Source organism: Geotrypetes seraphini, chromosome 11 (genome assembly GCF_902459505.1).
Source record: "Geotrypetes seraphini chromosome 11, aGeoSer1.1, whole genome shotgun sequence".
Classification (NCBI taxonomy): Eukaryota; Metazoa; Chordata; class Amphibia; order Gymnophiona; family Dermophiidae; genus Geotrypetes; species Geotrypetes seraphini.
The window spans coordinates 27,155,249-27,176,514 of NC_047094.1; the positions used below are offsets into that span (position 1 = coordinate 27,155,249).

Consider the following 21,266-nt stretch of genomic DNA (forward strand, 5'->3'; position numbering starts at 1 on the left):
CCCGCAGGGCTCCCCCCTATCCCCCATCCTATTCAACGTATACCTAGCCTCCCTAGGTAAACTCTTACACAACCTAAATCTCAAATTCTTTATTTATGCAGACAATATCACAATAGCCATCCCACTAACCAACTTTTCACAAGAACTACTCGATCACATTACAAACATTCTCAACCAGATAGAACTCTGGATGCTTTCATTCAGACTGAAATTAAACCCCGACAAATCAAAATTCTTCCTAGCCTCACCCAAAGATAAAATCAAGGAAACCACAATTCAACTAAACGGAAAGATCTTCCCCCTTGATCCGACCATAAAAATTCTGGGAGTCACGCTGGACAAAAACATATCCCTAGAAAACCATACCGACATCATCGTTAGGAAAAGCTTCTCGGTGCTCTGGAAACTTCGCACCATAAAAAAATACTTCAATGACACTGCATTCCGCCTACTTGTACAATCCTCCATCCTTAGCATTCTCGACTACTGCAACATCATTTTCCTTAACGCCACAAAGAAAAATACCAGGAGACTAAAAATAATCCAAAATACCGCAGTGAGCCTCATTTTTGGCCTAAAGAAATGGGAACATGTCACCCCTTTCTACCACCAACTACACTGGCTGCCATTTGAATCTAGAGTTCTTTTTAAATTTGCATGTTTCTGTTACAAATCGGTTAACGGTTCTTCTCCTAGTTACATAAATACCCACTTTAACCTTTATTGCAACAACAGGACATCACGCAGAATTCAACTGTTCGCTTTCCCTTCGCCAAAACACTGTCTTCTCAAAAGATTCCTCGATAGAACTTTCGCCTTCCAAGCAGCCAAGTCGAACCCATGGCTAGCCCAGATGATACTCGAGGCCCCCACTTACCTTGCCTTCAGAAAACTACTAAAAACTTACCTATTCAGCAAACATGACCCTTAATTAATCCCTTCACCCCACATAACACCGGCCCCACCCCTCCCCCTTTCGCCCTCACCAGATCCTCCCTTGTCCCACTCTCTACTTCCCTTGTCTAGTTCGATCAAAGCTGCAATTTCTGTTAAATTGCTGTACATTTTCCCTTCATTGCAGACTACTGTAAACTGCTGTAACTTCCTCGCTGACTGCTGTAAATTGTTGTAATCTATCATAAATCTGATTGTAATTTGTTGTAAATCTGCTTGTAACTTGTTGTAAATAAGCTTGTCAATGCAGATCATTTGTTAATTGATGCAAACCGCCTAGAACTCGCTGGGTATGGCGGTATATAAGAATAAAGTTATTATTATTATTATTATTATTATGTTTATCCAAATAACAGGCGAAGAACTCCAGTTCCAGACTATAGAGTTGTCCGATGCAGAAAGCAGGCAAATTGTAAAACCCACCAGGGTGGGCCATATAGACTCTTGTGTGTATTAAGGTTCTTACCTGGATAATATTTCTGTTATCTTTCATTCCGTTACATAAATTCAGGAGCTGCAGCAAGAATTGAACCCAGTTCATCAAGATCAAAATCTGATGCACTATTAGCTTACACTTCTCCCTTCATATTTGCGGTTTTGATTATTCACGGTTTTTAGCTTGCTGGCTCCTCCCCCCAAATTATACATCAGCTTGCATAAAGAAATCGCTGATTCCAAGCATTGACAGATAAAATTGCTGATTCCCAGCACTTTGTTCACCGTGTTTTGCCTCTCCTTCAGAAACAGGCCAGGTCTCCCACCATGTTATTCGCAGTTTCACCATATTCACGATGGTTTTTAATAGAAAACAGCAAATAACATATAAAAAAGTTATTAACGTTTTTTCAGTATTTGCAGTTGTTAATCCCCTATCACAGGGAGAAGTGTATTTTTCTACTCAAGCCCCATCCCCCCAATAGCTACTCTATCAGGAAGAGCAGCAGCCAATGGTTTTGCATGTAAGCTTTTGGACTTGCAGGCAAACAGACAGGCTAAAAAAAAAAAAAAGGTGGCGTGGTGCTCCTCCCCCCTCATCTTGGTGCTTTAGGCAGCTCCCCAAGATCACACACCACTTCAAGTAAGTTCAAGGTGAATCAAATTATCAATACCTTTATAACATACAAGCTATTGTAATATTGGTACAAAATGGAGTGTCTGGAATTTTACAGAATTGAGTATGTTTTAAATATAAATCAACCTCAGTGGAAAGGAAGATGCTATAGATACAAACCTAAAGGCATATTACTGGCTGAAAAAGGTAAGCCATCCGGACGGACTGTTGCATTCAATAAAAGATGAAAGTTAAGCATATTCTTTTAAAATGAAATGTAAGCAAATGCACGGATGTTTTGTCTTCTACTGTGAACTGGACCTTAGAACTAGAATTCCACTTACATTTTTATTTTTTTGGAATAACATTCTGGCTTCATTGATAATGTATTGCTTTTCTTTGAGGGCTTCTTCCCTCTGCCCGGACAAAGATTGCCACTTGTTTGCTATTCTGAAAATTTTGCGGTAAAGACTAAGAACTTTTTGACGTGTTGCTGCAGACATCTAGAAAAAATAAAAGAGAGACAGTGTTTGTCATGTTTATCAAAGTTATTCCTTTTACCTGTATTGAACTGGTTTTGTGATATTAGTAGAAATGAAAGTCAGGCATGTGCCAAGCTGACATATCTTCTCAGGACTTCCATATTAATGGCAGTGTGGGGGTAACAAATGCCAAATGTTTAAAAAAGCATTTCAGTGCGGTACATGTATGTTTGCATTATATACATCACCTATTATTCAAATAATAATTAAGACAGGCTGTTTAGCATCATTCTCTCATGGTAAGGAGAGCTAAACTACCTTATTTTCACACATAAAACATACATTATGTGTGTTTCTACAATCTGGGTGAGTCCCCTGCATGAGTCCTACCATCCCTCTCTCTCTCCTTCCTGCAGACCTCTATACTACTTTGCCATCTCTAGTACTAGCAGTGATCCAGACAAAAGCAGCCTTCTGCCAGCATCAGGGCCTCCTATGCTGTGGCATGGAAATCTCTCTCATGTGCTTAAGCAGGCAAATTGGTGAAAGTGTGGGAATTGGACCTACATAGAAATGAATCAATTTGGTAGGCATAGCATATTACAGGGCAATGAAGATTTTCTACAGAGGATAAAACGAATGGTAGATTTGGAAAGGGAGAGATGTCTTTCTACGTCTCCAGCATTATAGGTATAGTTTCAAGTTTATTATGGATTGATATACCGCTTTAATTACCAAAACGATTTACATCATACAAAATTTATAAAAAAATGATTAAAAATCAAGGGATGGTATACATGCTAAAAAGATTCTATTGACGAAACATTGAACAAAAGGGAAATGGGTAAGGTTACAATAAAGCACAGTTACTTACCGTAACAGGTGTTATCCAGGGACAGCAGGCATATATTCTCACATGTGGGTGACGTCATCTACGGAGCCCCGATGCGGAAGCATTTTCAAGCAAACTTGATTGAAGATTTAAGTTTGCTCTGCTGCTCCACGCATGCGTGCCTTCCTGCTCCACTAGGGGGCGCATCCCCTCGTGGTCTCCAGTTCACTTAACTAGCAAAGAAGCCAACCTCGGGGAGGTGGGTGGGTTGTGAGAATATATGCCTGCTGTCCCTGGATAACACCTGTTATGGTAAGTAACTGTGCTTTATCCCAGGACAAACAGGCATGATATTCTCACATGTGGGTGACCTCCAAGCTAACTGAAAAGGGATGGAGGGAAGTTGGCAATTTAAGCAAATAGATTTCGCAAAACCGATTGGCCGAATCGGCCATCGCTCCTGGACAGTGAGTCCAGACAGTAGTGGGAGGTGAAAGTATGAACCGAAGACCACGTGGCAGCCTTGCAGATTTCCTCGATAGGTGTGGACCTGAGGAACGCTACGGAGGCTGCCATCGCTCAGACCTTGTGTCCCGTTACTCGACCATGCAGCGCGAGACCAGCCTGAGCGTAGCAGAAGGAGATGCAATCGGCCAACCAGTTGGACAAGGTGCGCTTGGAAACTGGGTGACCTAACCGGTTTGGGTCGAAGGACAAAAACAATTGTGGGACTTTCCGGTGTGGCTGAGTGCGTTGGAGGTAGAAGGCCAACGCTCTCTTACAGTCAAGAGTGTGGAGCGCCACCTCTCCGGGATGAGAGTGGGGCTTGGGAAAAAACATAGGCAAGACAATGGACTGATTGAGGTGAAAATCAGACACTACTTTAGGCAAGAACTTTGGATGAGTGCGGAGTACCACCTTGTCGTGATGGAATACCGTGAAGGGTGGGTCCGCTACCAGAGCCTGTAACTCACTAACCCGCCGAGCGGAAGTGAGCGCAAGCAGGAAAATTACCTTCCAAGTGAGGAATTTTGGATGGCATTTGTCTAGGGGCTCAAATGGAGGTTTCATTAGTTGAGCCAGAACCACGTTGAGGTCCCAAACCACCGGAGGAGGTTTGAGAGGAGGGTGGACATTCAGGAGACCCTTCATGAAGCGAGAGACTAAGGGATGGAGCGAGAGGGCTTTCCCTTCCAGGGGGCTGGTGAAAGGCCGCAATCGCACTGAGGTGTACTCGAATGGAGTTGATCTTTAGGCCGGAGTGAGATAATTGAAGTAAATAGTCAAGGACCAGAGGGACGGGGATCGACACCGGGTCCTGGCTGTGGGAGGTGCACCAGGTTGAGAATCTGGTCCACTTTTGGGAGTAGCAGGTTCTCGTCGAGGTCTTTCTAGAGGCCTCCAATATCTCCTTGATTGATTGAGACACGGGGAGAGAAGTCAGGGGGAAAGAAACCAAGCATTCAGATGAAGAGATTGAAGATTGGGATGTAACAGCGAACCCTGACCCTGTGATAGTAGAGAGGGAAACCGAGGCAGAGGCAGTGGATCTCTGACACTGAGTTGAAGTAGAAGGGAAAACCAAGGCTGGCGTGGCCAGTGAGGAGCAATCAGGATCAGGGTGGCTTGTACTGTTTTCAGGTAGACCAGCGTCATCAGGATCAGAGGAAACGGCGGGAACGCGTACAGGAACCTTCCCTCCCAGTCGAGGAGGAAGGCGTCGGCCTCGAGCCGGTCCGGGGAGTACATCTGGAAGCAGAAGAGAGGCAGTTTGTGATTGTGGGGGGATGCGAACAGATCTATTTGAGGTGTCCCCCACTGTTTGAACACCTGTCGTAGGGTTTGAGAGTGTAGTGACCACTCGTGTGGCTGGAGGAGGCGGCTGAGTCTGTCCGCCAGGCAGTTTTGTTCTCCTTGTATGTACACCGCTCGAAGGAAGGTGTTGTTGGAGATTGCCCATTTCCAGAGGCGCAGGGCTTCCCGACAGAGGGACCAAGACCCTGTTCCTCCTTGTTTGTTTACATAATACATTGCTACCTGGTTGTCGGTTCGGATGAGGACCACCCGGTCGTGGAGCAGATGTTGGAAGGCTACAGCTGCAAGATAGATGGCCCGGAGCTCTAGCACGTTGATGTGACAGCGGCGGTCTTCCGCTGACCACATCCCCTGCGTACTCTGGCGAGTCCGTGGTGAGTACCTTGCTGTGATGAGGGACGAGGAAGAGTAAACCTTTGGAAAGATTTGAAGAGTCGGCCCACCAGCGGAGCGATCTTTGCAAGGAAGGAGTCACTGTCACGGGACGGTCGATCGGGTCCCGGTCTTGACGCCATTGAGAGGCCAGGGTCCATTGAGGGATTCTCAGATGGAGGCGGGCGAAGGGTGTGACATGGACGGTGGAGGCCATGTGGCCTAGGAGAGTCATCATCTGTCGAGCTGATACAGAGGTCAGCAGAGAGATCCTTCGACTCAGACTTACTAACGCCTCTAGGCGCGGAGGGGGGAGGAAGGAACTGAGGCGAACCGTATCCAGCGTGGCCCCGATGAACTGTAGGGACTGCGAGGGGCGTAGTTGGGATTTTGGGAAGTTTATTTCGAACCCCAGACTTTGTAGGTAGGTAATAGTCTGTTGGGTCGCTGAGATAACCCCTTCCCTGGACGGGGCTTTGATCAGCCAGTTGTCCAGGTAGGGGAATACCTGGAGGCCCTGGGAACGTAAGGTTGCTGCGACCACCACGAGGCACTTGGTGAAGACCCGAGGTGATGATGCTAGGCCGAAGGGGAGGACTCGGTATTGTAGGTGCCGGTCCCCTACCTGAAAACGCAAGAACTTGCGGTGAGCGGGGTGTACTGGGACATGTGTGTACGCCTCCTTCAGATCGAGGGAGCAGAGCCAGTCGCCCACGTCGATCAGGGGGTAGAGGGTCGGTAGGGAAAGCATCCGAAATTTTTCCCGTACTAGAAATTTGTTGAGGCGTCTCAAGTCTAGTATTGGGCGTAGGTCTCCCGTTTTTTTCGGTACCAGGAAATAACGGGAGTAGTAGACTGTGGGAAGCGCCTGGACCCTATTCAGGGACACCCTGCAGGAAGCACAAAGAATGTACGCCCCCAGTTTCAGGAAAGGCTGCAAGAACAAGCGATCAAAGGACCCGGTTTGGATGTCAACTGAAGAGGGCAATAAATGACAAAAAAGTATCCTTCCGGAGATGGAAAAAGGACCCAACGGAGGAAAATCACCAGGCGCACAGGAAATGCCAAAAGGAATGCCACCAAGAGGTTAGAAAAGCGAAAGGGGAATACGAAGAGGGGCTGGCCAGGGAGGCGAAAAACTTCAAGGCATTCTTCAGTTACGTAAAGGGGAAGCGACCAGCGAGAGAGGAGGTGGGGCCGTTGGACGATGGGGATAGGAAGGGAGTGATTAAGGAGGATAAAGAGGTAGCTGAGAGGTTGAACACGTTCTTCTCGTCGGTTTTCACGAGCGAAGACACATCTAATATACCGGACTCAGAGGAGCTCATGAGTGGGGAACAGGCCGAAAAATTGGAGTACATAGAGGTAAGTAAGGAGGATGTCCTCAAACAGATAGACAGGTTAAAATGCGGTAAATCACAGGGCCCGGACGGGATCCACCCAAGGGTTCTGAAGGAACTAAGACAAGAAATAGCGGGCACAATCCAGCATGTTTGCAACCTATCCTTGAAAACTGGTGAGGTACCAGAGGACTGGAAATTGGCGAATGTCACACCTATCTTCAAGAAGGGATCGAGGGGTGACCCCGGGAACTACAGGCCGGTGAGCCTGACTTCAATTATAGGGAAGATGGTGGAAGCTATGATCAAGGACGGCATTTGCGAGCACATCGAGAGGAATGGCCTACTGAGAACAAGCCAGCACGGATTCTGTAAGGGAAGGTCGTGCCTAATGAACCTTCTGTACTTCTTTGAGGGAATAAGCAGTCGGGTGGACAATGGGGAACCCATAGACATCATTTACCTCGATTTTCAAAAGGCTTTCGACAAGGTGCCACATGAAAGGCTGCTTAGGAAGCTGTGGAACCACGGGGTGGGAGGGGATGTGCACAGATGGATCAAGCACTGGTTGTCGGGTAGACTGCAGAGGGTCGGAGTGAAGGGCCAATATTCTGACTGGCGGGGAGTCACGAGCGGTGTGCCACAGGGATCGGTGCTGGGGCCGTTACTCTTCAACATATTTATCAATGACCTGGAAAAGGAGGCAAATTGCGAGGTTATAAAATTTGCAGACGATACCAAACTGTGCGGTAGAGTTAGGTCCAGGGAGGAGTGTGAGGACCTGCAAAGGGACCTGGACAAGCTGGAAGACTGGGCAAACAAATGGCAAATGCGCTTTAACATGGAAAAATGCAAGGTCATGCATATATGGAAAAAGAACCTGTTGTTCAACTACAAATTGGGGGGGGGGGGCATTGTTGGGAGACAGCAGACTTGAGAGAGACTTGGGTGTGCTGGTGGATGCATCACTGAAGCCATCTGCACAGTGCGCAGCAGCCTCGAAAAAAGCCAACAGGATGCTGGGCATCATAAAGAGGGGCATAACAACCAGGACGCGGGAAGTCATCATGCCATTGTATCGAGCGATGGTGCGTCCACATCTGGAATACTGCGTTCAGTATTGGTCGCCACACCTCAAGAAGGACATGGCGGTACTTGAGAGAGTCCAAAGGAGAGCAACGAAACTGGTAAAAGGGCTGGAACACTGCCCATACGCCGAGAGGTTGGATAGGCTGGGGCTCTTCTCTCTGGAAAAAAGGAGGCTCAGGGGAGATATGATAGAGACCTTCAAGATCATGAGGGGCATAGAGAGGGTGGATAGGGACAGATTCTTCAGACTGAAGGGGACAACAAGTACGAGGGGGCATTCGGAGAAACTGAAGGGAGATAGGTTCAAAACAAATGCAAGGAAGTTTTTTTTCACCCAAAGGGTCGTGGACACTTGGAATGCGCTACCGGAGGAAGTGATCAGGCAGAGTACGGTACAGGGATTCAAACAGGGATTGGACGGATTCCTGAGGGATAAAGGGATCGTGGGATACTGAGGGAGGAGCTGGGATGTAACACAAGTATAGAAAGCTAACCAGGTAATAAGTATAGAAACCCAACAGGTCGTGCATGTGCAAGACCGGAGGGTTAGGACTACGATGGGAAGATAGGACTTCAATGAGAAACCAAGGTGGCAAGGGAGCCCCTTCTGGTGATTCAGACAGGTCGTGACCTGTTTGGGCCGCCGCGGGAGCGGACTGCCGGGCAGGATGGACCTATGGTCTGACCCGGCGGAGGCACTGCTTATGTTCTTAAGCCCTTCACCCGTTGGTCGGGGGGAACCTCCTCCACTGCCCTGAGGCGAAGCAGGTCCCGAGCCTCGGAGAGGAGCAGGGGTAGCTGTGTCCGGTTGGGTGGGCAATTCCTTGGGGGGTTGTCTGGAGGAATGGCCCGAAAGTTGAGAGAGTATCCTGATGAGATCACGCCAAGGACCCATGCGTCCGACGTGACTTGTTCCCAGCGAGGGTAAAAGGCTTTGAGGCGGCCCCCGATAGGAAGGGGGCCTGGGACTATGGCAGAGGGGGCCCGCCCCCTTCCGCGAATCCCGTCAAAAGGACGGGGATGGTTTGGAAGTCGCAGGCGGTTGGGACTTGGGCATGGTCCGGTGGTGGGCTTGCGGACGCCTGGGTGGAGGCCGCGAGAAGGGAGGGGTGGATTTTTTTGGGTAGCGGCGTGGAGGGGCCCTGAATGGCCTGGGCGCGGGCGGTTTAGGTTTTTGCTGGACGAGGGAGGCAAATGAGCGTTCGTGTTCAGAGAGGCGTTTTGTAGCCGCCTCGATCGTGTCATCGAACAGCTCTTTTCCCACGCAGGGTAGGTTAGCCAACCGGTCCTGTAAGTTGGGGTCCATGTCGACCAGGCGCAGCCAAGCTAGTCGGCGCATGGCGATAGCAAAGGCTGCCTCTCTGGAGGAGAGTTCGAAGCCATCGTAGGCCGCGTGGAATAGATGGAGGCGCAGGTTGGAGAGGGACTCTAGGAGCAGGCCAAACGCTCCTTGGTGGGAGGCCGGTGGGTCAGTCTCAAAGGCTCTCAATAGTCCAATGAGGTGTTTGAGGTAGGATGTGAAGGTGAAAGTGTAGCTTTGCACCCTAGAGGCCATCATGGCATTTTGATATAGTCTCCTGTCGAACTTGTCTAGGGTTCGGCCTTCTCGGCCTGGGGGGACCGCGGCTGAGACCCGGGATGGATGGGCCTTTTTCAAGGAGGATTCTACTAGCAGCGACTGGTGGGAGAGCTGTGGTTGTTCGAATCCTGGGTAGGGTACTGTGCGGTACTTGGCCTCCATTTTGAAGGGTACGGCTGTGACCATGTAGGGGGTATCCAGGTTCCTGAAGAAGGCCTGTTGGAGTACCGGGTTAGGCGGTAAGCGGAGGGACTCTCTGGGCAGTGATGGCATATCCAGCTCCGCTAGGTATTCCTTAGAGTATCTGGAGTAGGACTGGAGGTCTAAGTCCAAAGCGTGGCCCATGTCCTGGACAAAGCGAGTGAAGGATGGGCGAGATGTTCCCGAGGCCCCGTGCGGGGTCGGTGAACGAGACCTCCGTCGGGTGGAGAAGGATGGGGAGGCTTCCCTCGAGTATCGAGGTTCCTGTTCCGATCCACGCTCCGAGACCGGGGAAGTACTGTGAAAGTGTTCCGGGGTCGTAGATCTCCGACATCTCGAGGAGCCCCTCGGAGATGATGTCGGGGTTCGAGGTACCGATCGATGTCGAATCGGTGACCTCGACCCGGACTCCCTCGGTGAAGACCTGCAACCTCGGGTCGGAGTCCCAGTCCGAGGGGGAGTTCGGAGGATGCGTGGGTTGGAGAGTGATAACTCAGCCACCCTTAGCAGTCCCGTACGAGGTGTAGGTGAACGGCCTCGTAGAGTGGGGGAACCCCTAGCCTTCTTGGAGGTACGGCAGTTCGAGGTTTCTGTCGTTTTAGCACGACGCTTTGCACAGTGGCGGTCTGTGGAGGGAGAGCGCCTCGGGTGCCTCGGTGAGGAGTCCGAGGAGGATGGAATGCGGCGAAGCTTGCGCGCTTTTCTTCGAGGTGGCTCGACGCAAGGCTCAGGCTAGTCTGGTACATGCGGGGTCGAGGTCGAGGCCGGTTGCAAATGGGCCATTGCAGCAGACAGCTCCGACGAGATCATCGCTCGGAGTAGGTCCTGAAAGACAGGCACGGACAGCATCGAGGACATGTCCACTGCCTCGGTGCACTCCACCGGGGGCGACCTCGTATCAGAGTATTCCCGTGTGGTGGAGGCACGGCCCGAAGGCTTGGAGGGCTTCGCCGGGGCTGTAAGCATGGGACTTCCGCCATGCGTCGCCGGTGTCCCCGAGGCCGGTTTCTTTGCTGGTACAGAACCTGAAGAGGGGACTTACCCGGAGCCGAGGTTTTCTGTTGTCCCAAGGACTTCGGGTTCGAGTCTCGAGATGATGCCGAGGTATTCGGGGCTGAGGTCAAGGCTGGGGCTGAGGCCGGGGCCAACCTCGAGGCCGAGGTAGAGGGTTGGTCCGGGGCGAAAAGATCCGCCATGCGGGCTTTCCTTCGACGGAGGGCCCGGTTCTGGAAAGTAGCGCACTGGGGGCAGGAGTCGGTTGGATGAGCGGCCCTCAGGCAGAGGATGCACCGGTGATGCGGGTCTGTGAAGGAAAGAAGCCGCTCGCACCGGGAGCACTTTTTAAAGCCAGTCAAAGGCCGGGACATAGAATCGAAAGTGGCCGCGGCTCGAATAGCCACGCGGCCACGGGGACCTGGAAGCCTCCGGGTCGGTGAAAAACGAAGCAGGAACAGTTGAAACAATAAAAAAACTCGTGCACAGCGACTAAATCGAGAAAAACAAGAAAAAATTGCGGTGCTAGAAGGCAGTTGGGGCAGAGCCTGAAAAAACACGACTTCTAGGCTCAGCGGAAAATTTTGAACTGGAGACCACGAGGGGATGCGCCCCCTAGTGGAGCAGGAAGGCACGCATGCGTGGAGCAGCAGAGCAAACTTAAATCTTCAATCAAGTTTGCTTGAAAATGCTTCCGCATCGGGGCTCCGTAGATGACGTCACCCACATGTGAGAATATCATGCCTGCTTGTCCTGGGATAAAAAGGAGAAGGTAAAGGAAATAGTGTCAAGGGGTGAAGAACACTTGTTTTGAACTTAAGAGCTTTTTTTCTCTTGGAAGAAACAAAGTTTGGGGAGACCTGGTCATCCTGAGTGTTGGTGCTATCCTGGTTAAAATATGGAATGAGGAAAAATTAATATTTTTCTGGAGGAAGGACATCTTGCATCTGCTTGCAGGGATCTTTCAGTTAACAATAAATGTGGCAATGAACAAAAAAAAATGAATTTGAAGGGTGTACTATTCCCCAGAGATCATTATGGGAAGGGATGCAAGGCCTCTTTGGCCTTGCCAAACTAACACAGACCAAAAGTTCCTAGGATTTGTTTTGGATTTGTCAATGGGTCCAGCTATTTTGGAGCAAAGAGTTCACAAATTTCTTATGAATGACTATTGGGATACAGTTTGAATTAAGTGCAAGGGCAGTCCTTTTTTATGACGTAGCTGGCTTGGCACTTTCAGGTTTGCAGAATAAGCGAAGGATTAGAAAGGCCAGGATGCTAGGGGGAAAAAAAAATCTGTTTATATGGATGTTTGAACTGAGTGCCCCGAGAGCTTCTCACCCTGTAAACCAACAGAAACCTGCAGAAATGTGCTGCATCACTATCTGTTAATATCTGTAGAACCTAATTTGAGGGTATATACAGCATATTGTAAACTGCATTGAATCCTTGTTGAAATTTTGCAGAGAATATGGTATGGTGTATCTCCCCTGTCCCTCCAGAATATATATCTATGGTTGAATCTTTTCATAACATTTTCCATAGCTCCTTTGAATGATTTTGAGTTTCTATATCCTTGGCAAGATACAACCTCCAAAATGTCTCACCAATGATTGATTTGTACCTGGGCATGATCAACTCCTTTTTCCCCCGCTGGTTATGCCTCTCTCTCTCTCTATGCTGCCAAAGATCCCTTTGACCTTGGGACATTGTTTTGCCACCTTGAGACCACAAGGTCTCTTTCCTAATCCATGCACATCAGTCTCCCGCCTCTATCTTGTACAGCTTCTTTGAACTTTGCACCAAAATGAATCACCCTACTTATCTTCACATTAAAGCTTAAAAGACCAAATACTAGTCCAAGGTTTCTCATTTTTGTAGATCACATCTCATGCTTCCCATTCCCTCAGAAGGTATCCCCTCGGGCTCCTTTTACTAAGGTGTGCTAGCATTTTTATCGTGCACTTAAGATTATGAAAAATACTAACGCAAGCTCTATGGAGGTGTTGGCATTTAGCATGCGCTAAAACTGCTTGCACACCTTAGTAAAAGGAGCCCTAAATTTTCAGCAATATCGGATTCAAAAAATATTGAGAAGACCTGGCCCCAGGACAGATCCTTGAGGCACCCCACTATTCACCTGCCTTTCTGTTGAGCAAATTATAAATTTATCATCACCCTCTGCTGCCTGTTAACCAATTTCTGATCCAGTTTAGTACCTTGGGTCCCATCCTCATATTGCTCAATTTATGAGCCTCCTATGAGAAACAATATCAAAAGGCTTTGCGGAAATCTAAGCAGGACACATCCAGCTCTTGCTCTGAATTCAGTTTTTTTGACATTCAGTGAACTAAGATTTGTTTAGTATAATCTGCCTTTGGCAAAGGTGTCTTGCAACTCACTGGATTGTAGAAACTATCCTTTCCTTCAGCAGCCCATATTCATGATCCTTCCCACCACCGAGGTTGGACTTACTGGCCCATATGTCCTACCTTTTCTCCGTTCCCATTTTTGTGAAGACGTACCATATTAGTATTTATCCAATCCTGAGACACTTCTCCAGTCTTCAAGAACATACATTTTAGAGGACCTATCAAAACTTCTCTAAGCTCCCTCAATATTGTTTATTTAAAGCTTCTATACCGCTACCACTGATTATGAAGTCATTCAGAGCGGTTTACATGAGCAGCTATGATAGAAATATGAACATTAACTCCAGTAATGTTTGTACAGTACTGGAGCTATAATATATGAACTTTAGTCCAAAAGTAACAATAAACTGAAGAAGTTATGATAAAAAAGCCTAGAAATAGTGTTACAAACAGAATTAGATTCTTTCCAAGATGTTCAATATACATATATAAGCAAAAATCATTTACCTTAATCTTTCCTCTGATTGACTCAACAATAAAGAATACTATAACCCTATATCCATTCATTCATTATACTTATTTATATCTTAAACCTCTATAAATATACATACTAAACCTTGGTTGTCATTTAAATGTACCATAATTTAAACTTCCTTCGTATGTCCTGCTTCACCTTATCATGTATTTACATCATATTTCCACCCCCCCCCCCCCATTGATGATTCTTATATTAATTAATCTGAAAAAGGAATATCCTGAGATGTATCTCATCTGGTCCCATAGATTGGTCCATGTTCAATTTTGCAAGTTGCTCATAAACAGTTTTTTATTTATATTACTGAACAATACAAGTTAATCCACTTGTTACAAGAAAAACAGAAAATGTTAAAAGTTATGAGAAAAAAAGTTAAACAAATAATAAGCAAAGGCATTTATGAAAATCACGGCTCGTGCTATTTTTACCAGCAGTGACTTCCTGAAATTATTCCATTCCATTTGCCACCCCCATCCTCTAGTTTAAACATCTGTCCACATTTTGAGTGATTTTTTCCAGTTAGGATCCTTTTGCCTGCTATAGGAAGTCCATGTTCTATTGCGCCAGTCGCCTACTTTAAATATTGTTTTTACCAACGAAGCTGGTTGTGCATTGCAGCCTCTCGTCTCCGTTACTATGAAATAGGAGAATTTCTGAAAACACTACAGTATTGACTAAAGGCAACGTTTCTCCCTAAATTTGGGAGTCTCTTGGCACTACAAAGATGTTATTTCTAACCAAGTCACTTGCATCCAGATGGCTAGTAGCATCATCAATTTTGTACTCCTTATGTTTTTTCCGATATCACTAACAATTTGATTTGTGTTCCTCCAAGAATCCTTGGAAGCATTTAACCTTCCTGTCTCTTGAACTGTGATACCAAGTTGATTCCTCTAAAAGGGTAACCCAGCAGAAGCTGCCTTTTGTTCTCTCTGCCCCCCTCCTCCCCCCCCCATGCAAACACCAAAATTCTAGGGAGTAAGCAAGATAGGGAGGGAAAGAGGGGATGGGGCAGTAAGAAGTCCCAACGGCTGGAACACTAGCAGCCCACAGAAGTACTCATAGCTTGTCAGCATGGTCTCCCAGGCCTCTTGCCAGTTTGGATGTTGCTCAGCCACAAAGGCTGGACACTCAACCATCCCTACTGGCTGCAGCCTCACAAGCTAAGGCCTGGAGGGGTATCCCTTCTGCTCAATCTAGGCCAAAGGTCTGTGGATCGATGCCCAAGAGCTCCAAAAGCCAAGGGACTATTGGATCTTAAGACCGAGCCCCTGGGTGTCAAGTTCAATGAAGAAAAAAAAAGAATCATGCTACTGCATCATTTGCTGGAGGCAAAGAAATACTGGCAAATTCCAGGACTGAAAATGCCCTTTAAGTTATTTTAATCAAACTTCAAATAATATTTTTAGAATCATTTTTATGAAATAAGTTATCGCCTTACCCAGCTGATGTTCTCAGCTCTGGAAGATATTAAAAAGTTACAGTATGTTCAGCTTCTCTGTATGAGAATTGCAATACTCCTTGTGCGCCGCTCTGCCCTGGGAAGAGGCAGTGAGTTTGCAGCATCACTGAACTGCCAGGCAGCGTTTCATAGTGACACAGAGAGTAAGAGGAATTGTCGGAGCATCTGTCCAGCAACAGTGACACCACATTTGTTCAGTAGGCATCCAAGAACCAGGGAAAGCAAAAAGGCCTCCATTCGTGTTGAATCAAAAAAAACTCAATATAACTTGTAGCTGTGTGGTGGAACAGCATCTGGTGCCTACCATCCTGCTTTACTGTTGCTGAGCACACAGCATGCGTTGATAAATGATCCAATGTTCAGGGGCCCGTGGAGAGCGCAGGGCCATTATGGATAGCGGATATTTGGCATCCCACTGAAAAGATTCTCTAGTGACAGCGGGCTTACAAGAAAGCAGCTCCTTGGAGGGCCTCCCTTTGATTTTTAATGCCTAATTTCAATAATGTGAAAGCCAACGAGGGTGGGTTTGGCTTTTCCCGTGCTGCTTCCCCCCGCCTCCTCTTCTCCAGTGGCAGAGCGGCGCACAAGGCTGCCTGCCAGCCTGGTTGGCTGACTCCTCTTCTTTAGTGGCAGAGTGGTGCACAAGGCTGCCTGCCTAGTCCTGCGCCACTTCCCGCGAGAGTTCTCGTGGGAATCAGCACGGGACCAGGCAGGCAACCTTGTGTGCTGCTCTGCCCCTGGAGAAGAGAAGAGGAGTCAGCCGACCAGGCAGGCAGCCTTGTGCGCCGCTCTGCTGCTAGAGAGGCAGCTCCGTTCAGCGAGGGAGGGCGCCAGAATTAGAATAAGGTAACCCAATGGGGGGGGGGGGATTCGCTCCATAAGATGCACCCTTATTTCCACCCACTTTTTTGGAGGGAAAAAGTGCATCTTATGGAGCGAAAAATACTGTAATTAGGGAACATGCGAGTGCCATGATGGTTCCCTTGTGGTCTAATCATCTGCAGATATGACCGTAATGAAGGTGTACTGAGCACATCACATTAATAATATTTTTAGAATCATTTTTATGAAATGTTATTAGATGTTTGATTAAAATAACTTATAGGGCATTTTCAGTGGGATATGAATACTAGATATACTGTTGTTTCCTATTTAATAGCAAATTCCAGGACTGCACATCTTATATAGGTGATGACCACTGAATTGTCAGTATTCTGCACCTCCAACTGTTGATTAGAGAGAGAACTATTTGTCTGGATGGTTTGCTAATGCCTTCTTATGCTAAGATGTATTTCAGCTGATAATCGCCTTCTAGAATTTTTCTGACATTGAAGTATGATTTAAAGTTTGTTTGTACTTCTGAATTGATCGAATTTGCGCTCTATCCCTATTATAACAGGGATGATTAACAATGTTGTCTTGACATGTCTGTTATATGTGATAATCGGAGGGAAACAAGATTCTATGTATGTCATATGGAATTTTTTAATAAATAAAATAAACATTTAATGGTGTGCAAAATTATCTTCTACATGCCTGTTTTTCACAAAAAAGTGAACTACACTGGCTACTAATTCACAGAAAATCTCTTGGGTCAGTACTCTAGCATTTTAATTTGTACCTGTGGTAAGGAGAGTTATGGTCCTTATTTACTAAATCATGTTAATGTTTTACAGTTAACCAGCAATAGTTATAAAGCCTCTGCAATAACTATAGGAGGCACTCCTGATGCTTGGAGAGAGGCAGCCAAGCAGGAAGGCCATGGCTTATGCCAAAGCTGAACAGCATGGAATCTAGCTATGATTCAGGGTCTTTGCTTATTTAACTTTTCTGTATATTAATCCAATTGTTACAGAAAAACAGAAGTTATGGTAACTTTTATTGTTATTCAATTATATAAATAAAAAGTGTTTATGAACAACCAGCACAATTGAACATGGACACAGTCATGAGACCAGATAAGGTACAGCCTAGGATACTGAGGGAGCTTAGAAAGGTCCTTAAAAAGGTATGTTTTAATAGACCCTTGAAGGCTGCAGAAGAGTCTACGGATTGGAGAATGCATACTGGGCTTGATGGACCTTTAGTCTGACTCACTATAGCAGCTCTTGTAAGTTCCTATACCTCATACATTCATTCACACACTGCATGGCATTTACATAATGAATTCTGGTTAAAGGCTTTTTTGATTTATGCTGGGAAGGCCTGTGAATCCTCATCAAACTACCATGAGTTACTTCATTGCACCAATAATGATAAAATCTTGATTCTCACTGCATAAAAAAGTAGTTTACTAGACATAAGGACAGTCAGTTTCATTTTAGCAGTTTTTATTTTCTTTACCTTGTTACTAAGCAGGTAATCAGAAGGTAGCTAGACTGATCCCTAGGCTTTTAATCTATTCATAATATCTCCTTGCTAAATCAGACCACTGCCACTAATAGTGTTGAATACCCATTTTCAATAGATTATAGTACGAGGGGCCGCAGAAAAGTTCTCAGCCCAATGAACAAAGCTGAGGCGGTTTCCATTGAGGGCTTGGAACTTAGTCCAGTGATTTTACACTTTTTTCGTTGTCGGAAACAAAAAAGGTGGGGAAAAAAAAATCACTAAACTACGGGTATAGCTGCTGATGGCGACTGACCCAGCTTTGTTGGTTGGGCTGAGAACTTTTCAGCGACCCCTCGCATTTATATAATCCAGGCTATATGGGGCTCATAATTGAAATGGAAATACGTCTAAAATCCTGTCTAAATCGGCACTTGGACGATTAATAAGACAAGTCGCCCAAGTGCCAATAACCGAAACAGGTGGGCTCACAATCTATCTAATGTACCTGGGGCAATAAATAAGAGTGAATTCAAAATTTAATAAGATTGCTAAATTTGTACAAGAAACCTATTTTTTTGGATAACCAAAAACATCACTAAGGGGTCCTTTTACTAAGGTGCGCTAGTGCGTTTTAGCGTGTGCTAAAAATTAGCCGCATTAGAATGCGCCCATTATATCCTATGGATGCGTTGCCACACATTAGCATTTAGTGTGCACTTAGTAAAAGGACCCCCAAGTGTTTAAGATAAAACACTTATCTTACTAGAAGCACAGAGAAGCTCTTCTTCTCTTCTTGCCAATTGTCAGAATTTTGTGCAACGCTGCGGTACAGTTGGTGGTATTCTGACAGCTGACGTGCTGCTAATGACAGACAACTTACCTTGAAAAAGCCCGATGTATAAGGGCGACATGGGTCCCGTTGGATAGTGCTGCACATGACATAGCAAGCTGTTAAACCGCAGCGGTACACAAAAATCGAACTAAACTAAACTAATCTAACCCTTAAGCTTATATACCGCATTTCTATAAAGATAGAGCACAGCACAGTTCACAAGAAATTTTAAAAAAGGAAAACATAATAAGAATTAAGAGTTATGCAGAGAGCAACGAAGTTTACATTTTTTGAAAATAGCCAAGTTTTCAGATGTTATCAAAATAATTGGAAAGAGCACAAATTCTGCAGCTGGACAGAAAAATTATTCCAGTAATTTTAAAGTAAAGAGATTTCCCTAATTTTCCAATATAGATAACGCCTTTTAATGAGGGGAAAGAAAATTTAAGCTTTTGGATAGATCTGGTAATATCGGGTCTCACAGAGTTCCAGGATAGAGGAATTAAAGGGGGAAGAGTGCCATGCAAGATCTTAATTGTTAGGCAGGCACATTTAAAATAAACCCTAGAGATTACTAGGAGCCAGTGAAGTTTTAACAAAAGCGGGGAAACATGATCAAATTTACTTTTTGCAAAGATCAACCTATCTGCAGTTTTCTGGATCTGCTGAAGTCTTTGAAGACTTTCTTGGTTAGACTTAAATAGATCGAATTATAATAGTCCAACCTTGAAAGAATGATTGTACAAGGACAGCAAAATGTTGTTGGTGGAAACAGGATCTCACTTTTCTCAACATATGGAGACTAAAAAAACATTTTTTTTTTTTTTACCAGAGAGTTAAGATGCTCATTAAATGAAAGTGTTGAGTTTATAATGACACCCAAAAGATCAAAAGGCAAAAAAATAGTGTGACAAGGCGGTGGCTGCTGCCAGAAGGATACTGGGCTGTACAAAGAGAGGCGTAACCAGTAGAAGAAAGAAGGTGTTGATGCCCCTTGTACAGGTCATTGGTGAGGTCCCACTTGGAGTACTGTGTTCAGTTTTGGAGACCGTATCTGGCGAAGGACATAAGACTTGAAGCAGTCCAGAGGAGGGCGATGAAAATGATGGGAGGTTTACGCCAAAAGATGTATGAGGAGAGACTGGAAGCCCTGAATATGTATATACTAGAGCAGGGGTGCCCACACTTTTTGGGCTTGAGAGCTACTTTTAAAATGACCAAGTCAAAATGATCTACCAACAATAAAATTTTTAAAAAACACAAAGCACACTGTACGCAGAGAAAATGTTAATTATCATTTATATTCCGGGTTTTTTCAAAGAGGTCAAGGCAGATGACTCTATGCACTGTCACCTCAGTAATAACCATACAAAAATAGACAAATATACCCCCCTCCATTTTTACTAAACCGCGATAGTAGTTTTTAACGCAGGGAGCAGCACTGAATGCCCCGCGCTGCTCTCAACGCCACCGCCGCCCCAAGATCTCCCTGCTTCGGGCCGACCAGCATTCCCCTCCCCAACATCAATTCTGCCGTCAGAGGGGAAGTTCCAGGCCAGCCAGGCAGTGATTGGCTGGCTCGGAACTTCCTCTCCCATGGCAGAATTGACATCGGGGAGAGGAAGGCTGATCGGCCCAGTAGATTGTGAAGGCTATGCGAGTCTATCATGGAGCCAGGGATCTACTCATTTTGCCTTCGCGATCTACCGGTCGATCATGATCGACGTATTGGGCACCCCTGCCTTAGAGGAAAGGAGGGACAGGGGAGATATGATTCAAATGTTCAAGTACTTGAAAGATATTACCGTATTTTCGCGGATATAACGCGCACCATTGTAAAACGCGCACAGGGGTATAGCGCGCAGAAATCACGATGATATGTACAAAAACTTTTCTATACCGCGCTCAGGCATATAACGCGCATGCTGCCCGACTCTCCTTTCGCCCGCCCTGACTTTCCGTGCGCTGTCCCGACTCTCCGTTCACCCCCCCTGACTTCCGTGCACTGTCCTCCCTTGAAGTCCTGTCCCCCCTTGAAGGTCTGTCCCCATCCTGAAAGCCTGATGCCCCCCCCGACGTCCGATACATCCCCCCCCCGGCAGGACCACTCGCACCCTCACCCCGAAGGACCGCCGACTCCCCAACAATATCGGGCCAGGAGGGAGCCCAAACCCTCCTGGCCACGGCGACCCCCTAACCCCACCCCGCACTACATTACGGGCAGGAGGGATCCCAGGCCCTCCTGCCCTCGACGCAAACCCCCTCCCCCCAACGACCGCCCCCCCCCAAGAACCTCCGCCCGTCCCCCAGCCGACCCGCGACCCCCCTGGCCGACCCCCACGACACCCCCACCCGCCTTCCCCGTACCTTTGTGTAGTTGGGCCAGAAGGGAGCCCAAACCCTCCTGGCCACGGCGACCCCCTAACCCCACCCCGCACTACATTACGGGCAGGAGGGATCCCAGGCCCTCCTGCCCTCGACGCAAACCCCCCTCCCCCCCAGCCGACCCGCGACCCCCCTGGCCGACCCCCACGACCCCCCCACCCCCCTTCCCCGTACCTTTGGAAGTTGGCCGGACAGACGGGAGCCAAACCCGCCTGTCCGGCAGGCAGCCAACGAAGGAATGAGGCCGGATTGGCCCATCCGTCCTAAAGCTCCGCCTACTGGTGGGGCCTAAGGCGCGTGGGCCAATCAGAATAGGCCCTGGAGCCTTAGGTCCCACCTGGGGGCGCGGCCTGAGACACATGGTCGGGTTTGGCCCATGTGCCTCAGGCCGCGCCCCCAGGTGGGACCTAAGGCTCCAGGGCCTATTCTGATTGGCCCACGCGCCTTAGGCCCCACCAGTAGGCGGAGCTTTAGGACGGATGGGCCAATCCGGCCTCATTCCTTCGTTGGCTGCCTGCCGGACAGGCGGGTTTGGCTCCCGTCTGTCCGGCCAACTTCCAAAGGTACGGGGAAGGGGGGTGGGGGGGTCGTGGGGGTCGGCCAGGGGGGTCGCGGGTCGGCTGGGGGGGCGGTCGGAGGTT

The 21,266-nt window shown here is 47.3% G+C and overlaps 1 protein-coding gene across 1 annotated transcript in view; it reads right to left on the reverse strand.

The window, feature by feature from the left end:
- The window catches only part of LYRM1 (LYR motif containing 1), a 42,850-nt gene that overhangs the window by 15,928 nt on the left and 5,656 nt on the right, over nt 1-21,266 (reverse strand). The window contains exon 2 of the mRNA XM_033915105.1: nt 2,350-2,508. Coding sequence (XP_033770996.1) covers nt 2,350-2,508 — 159 coding nt within the window. The remainder of the gene's footprint in view (nt 1-2,349; nt 2,509-21,266) is intronic.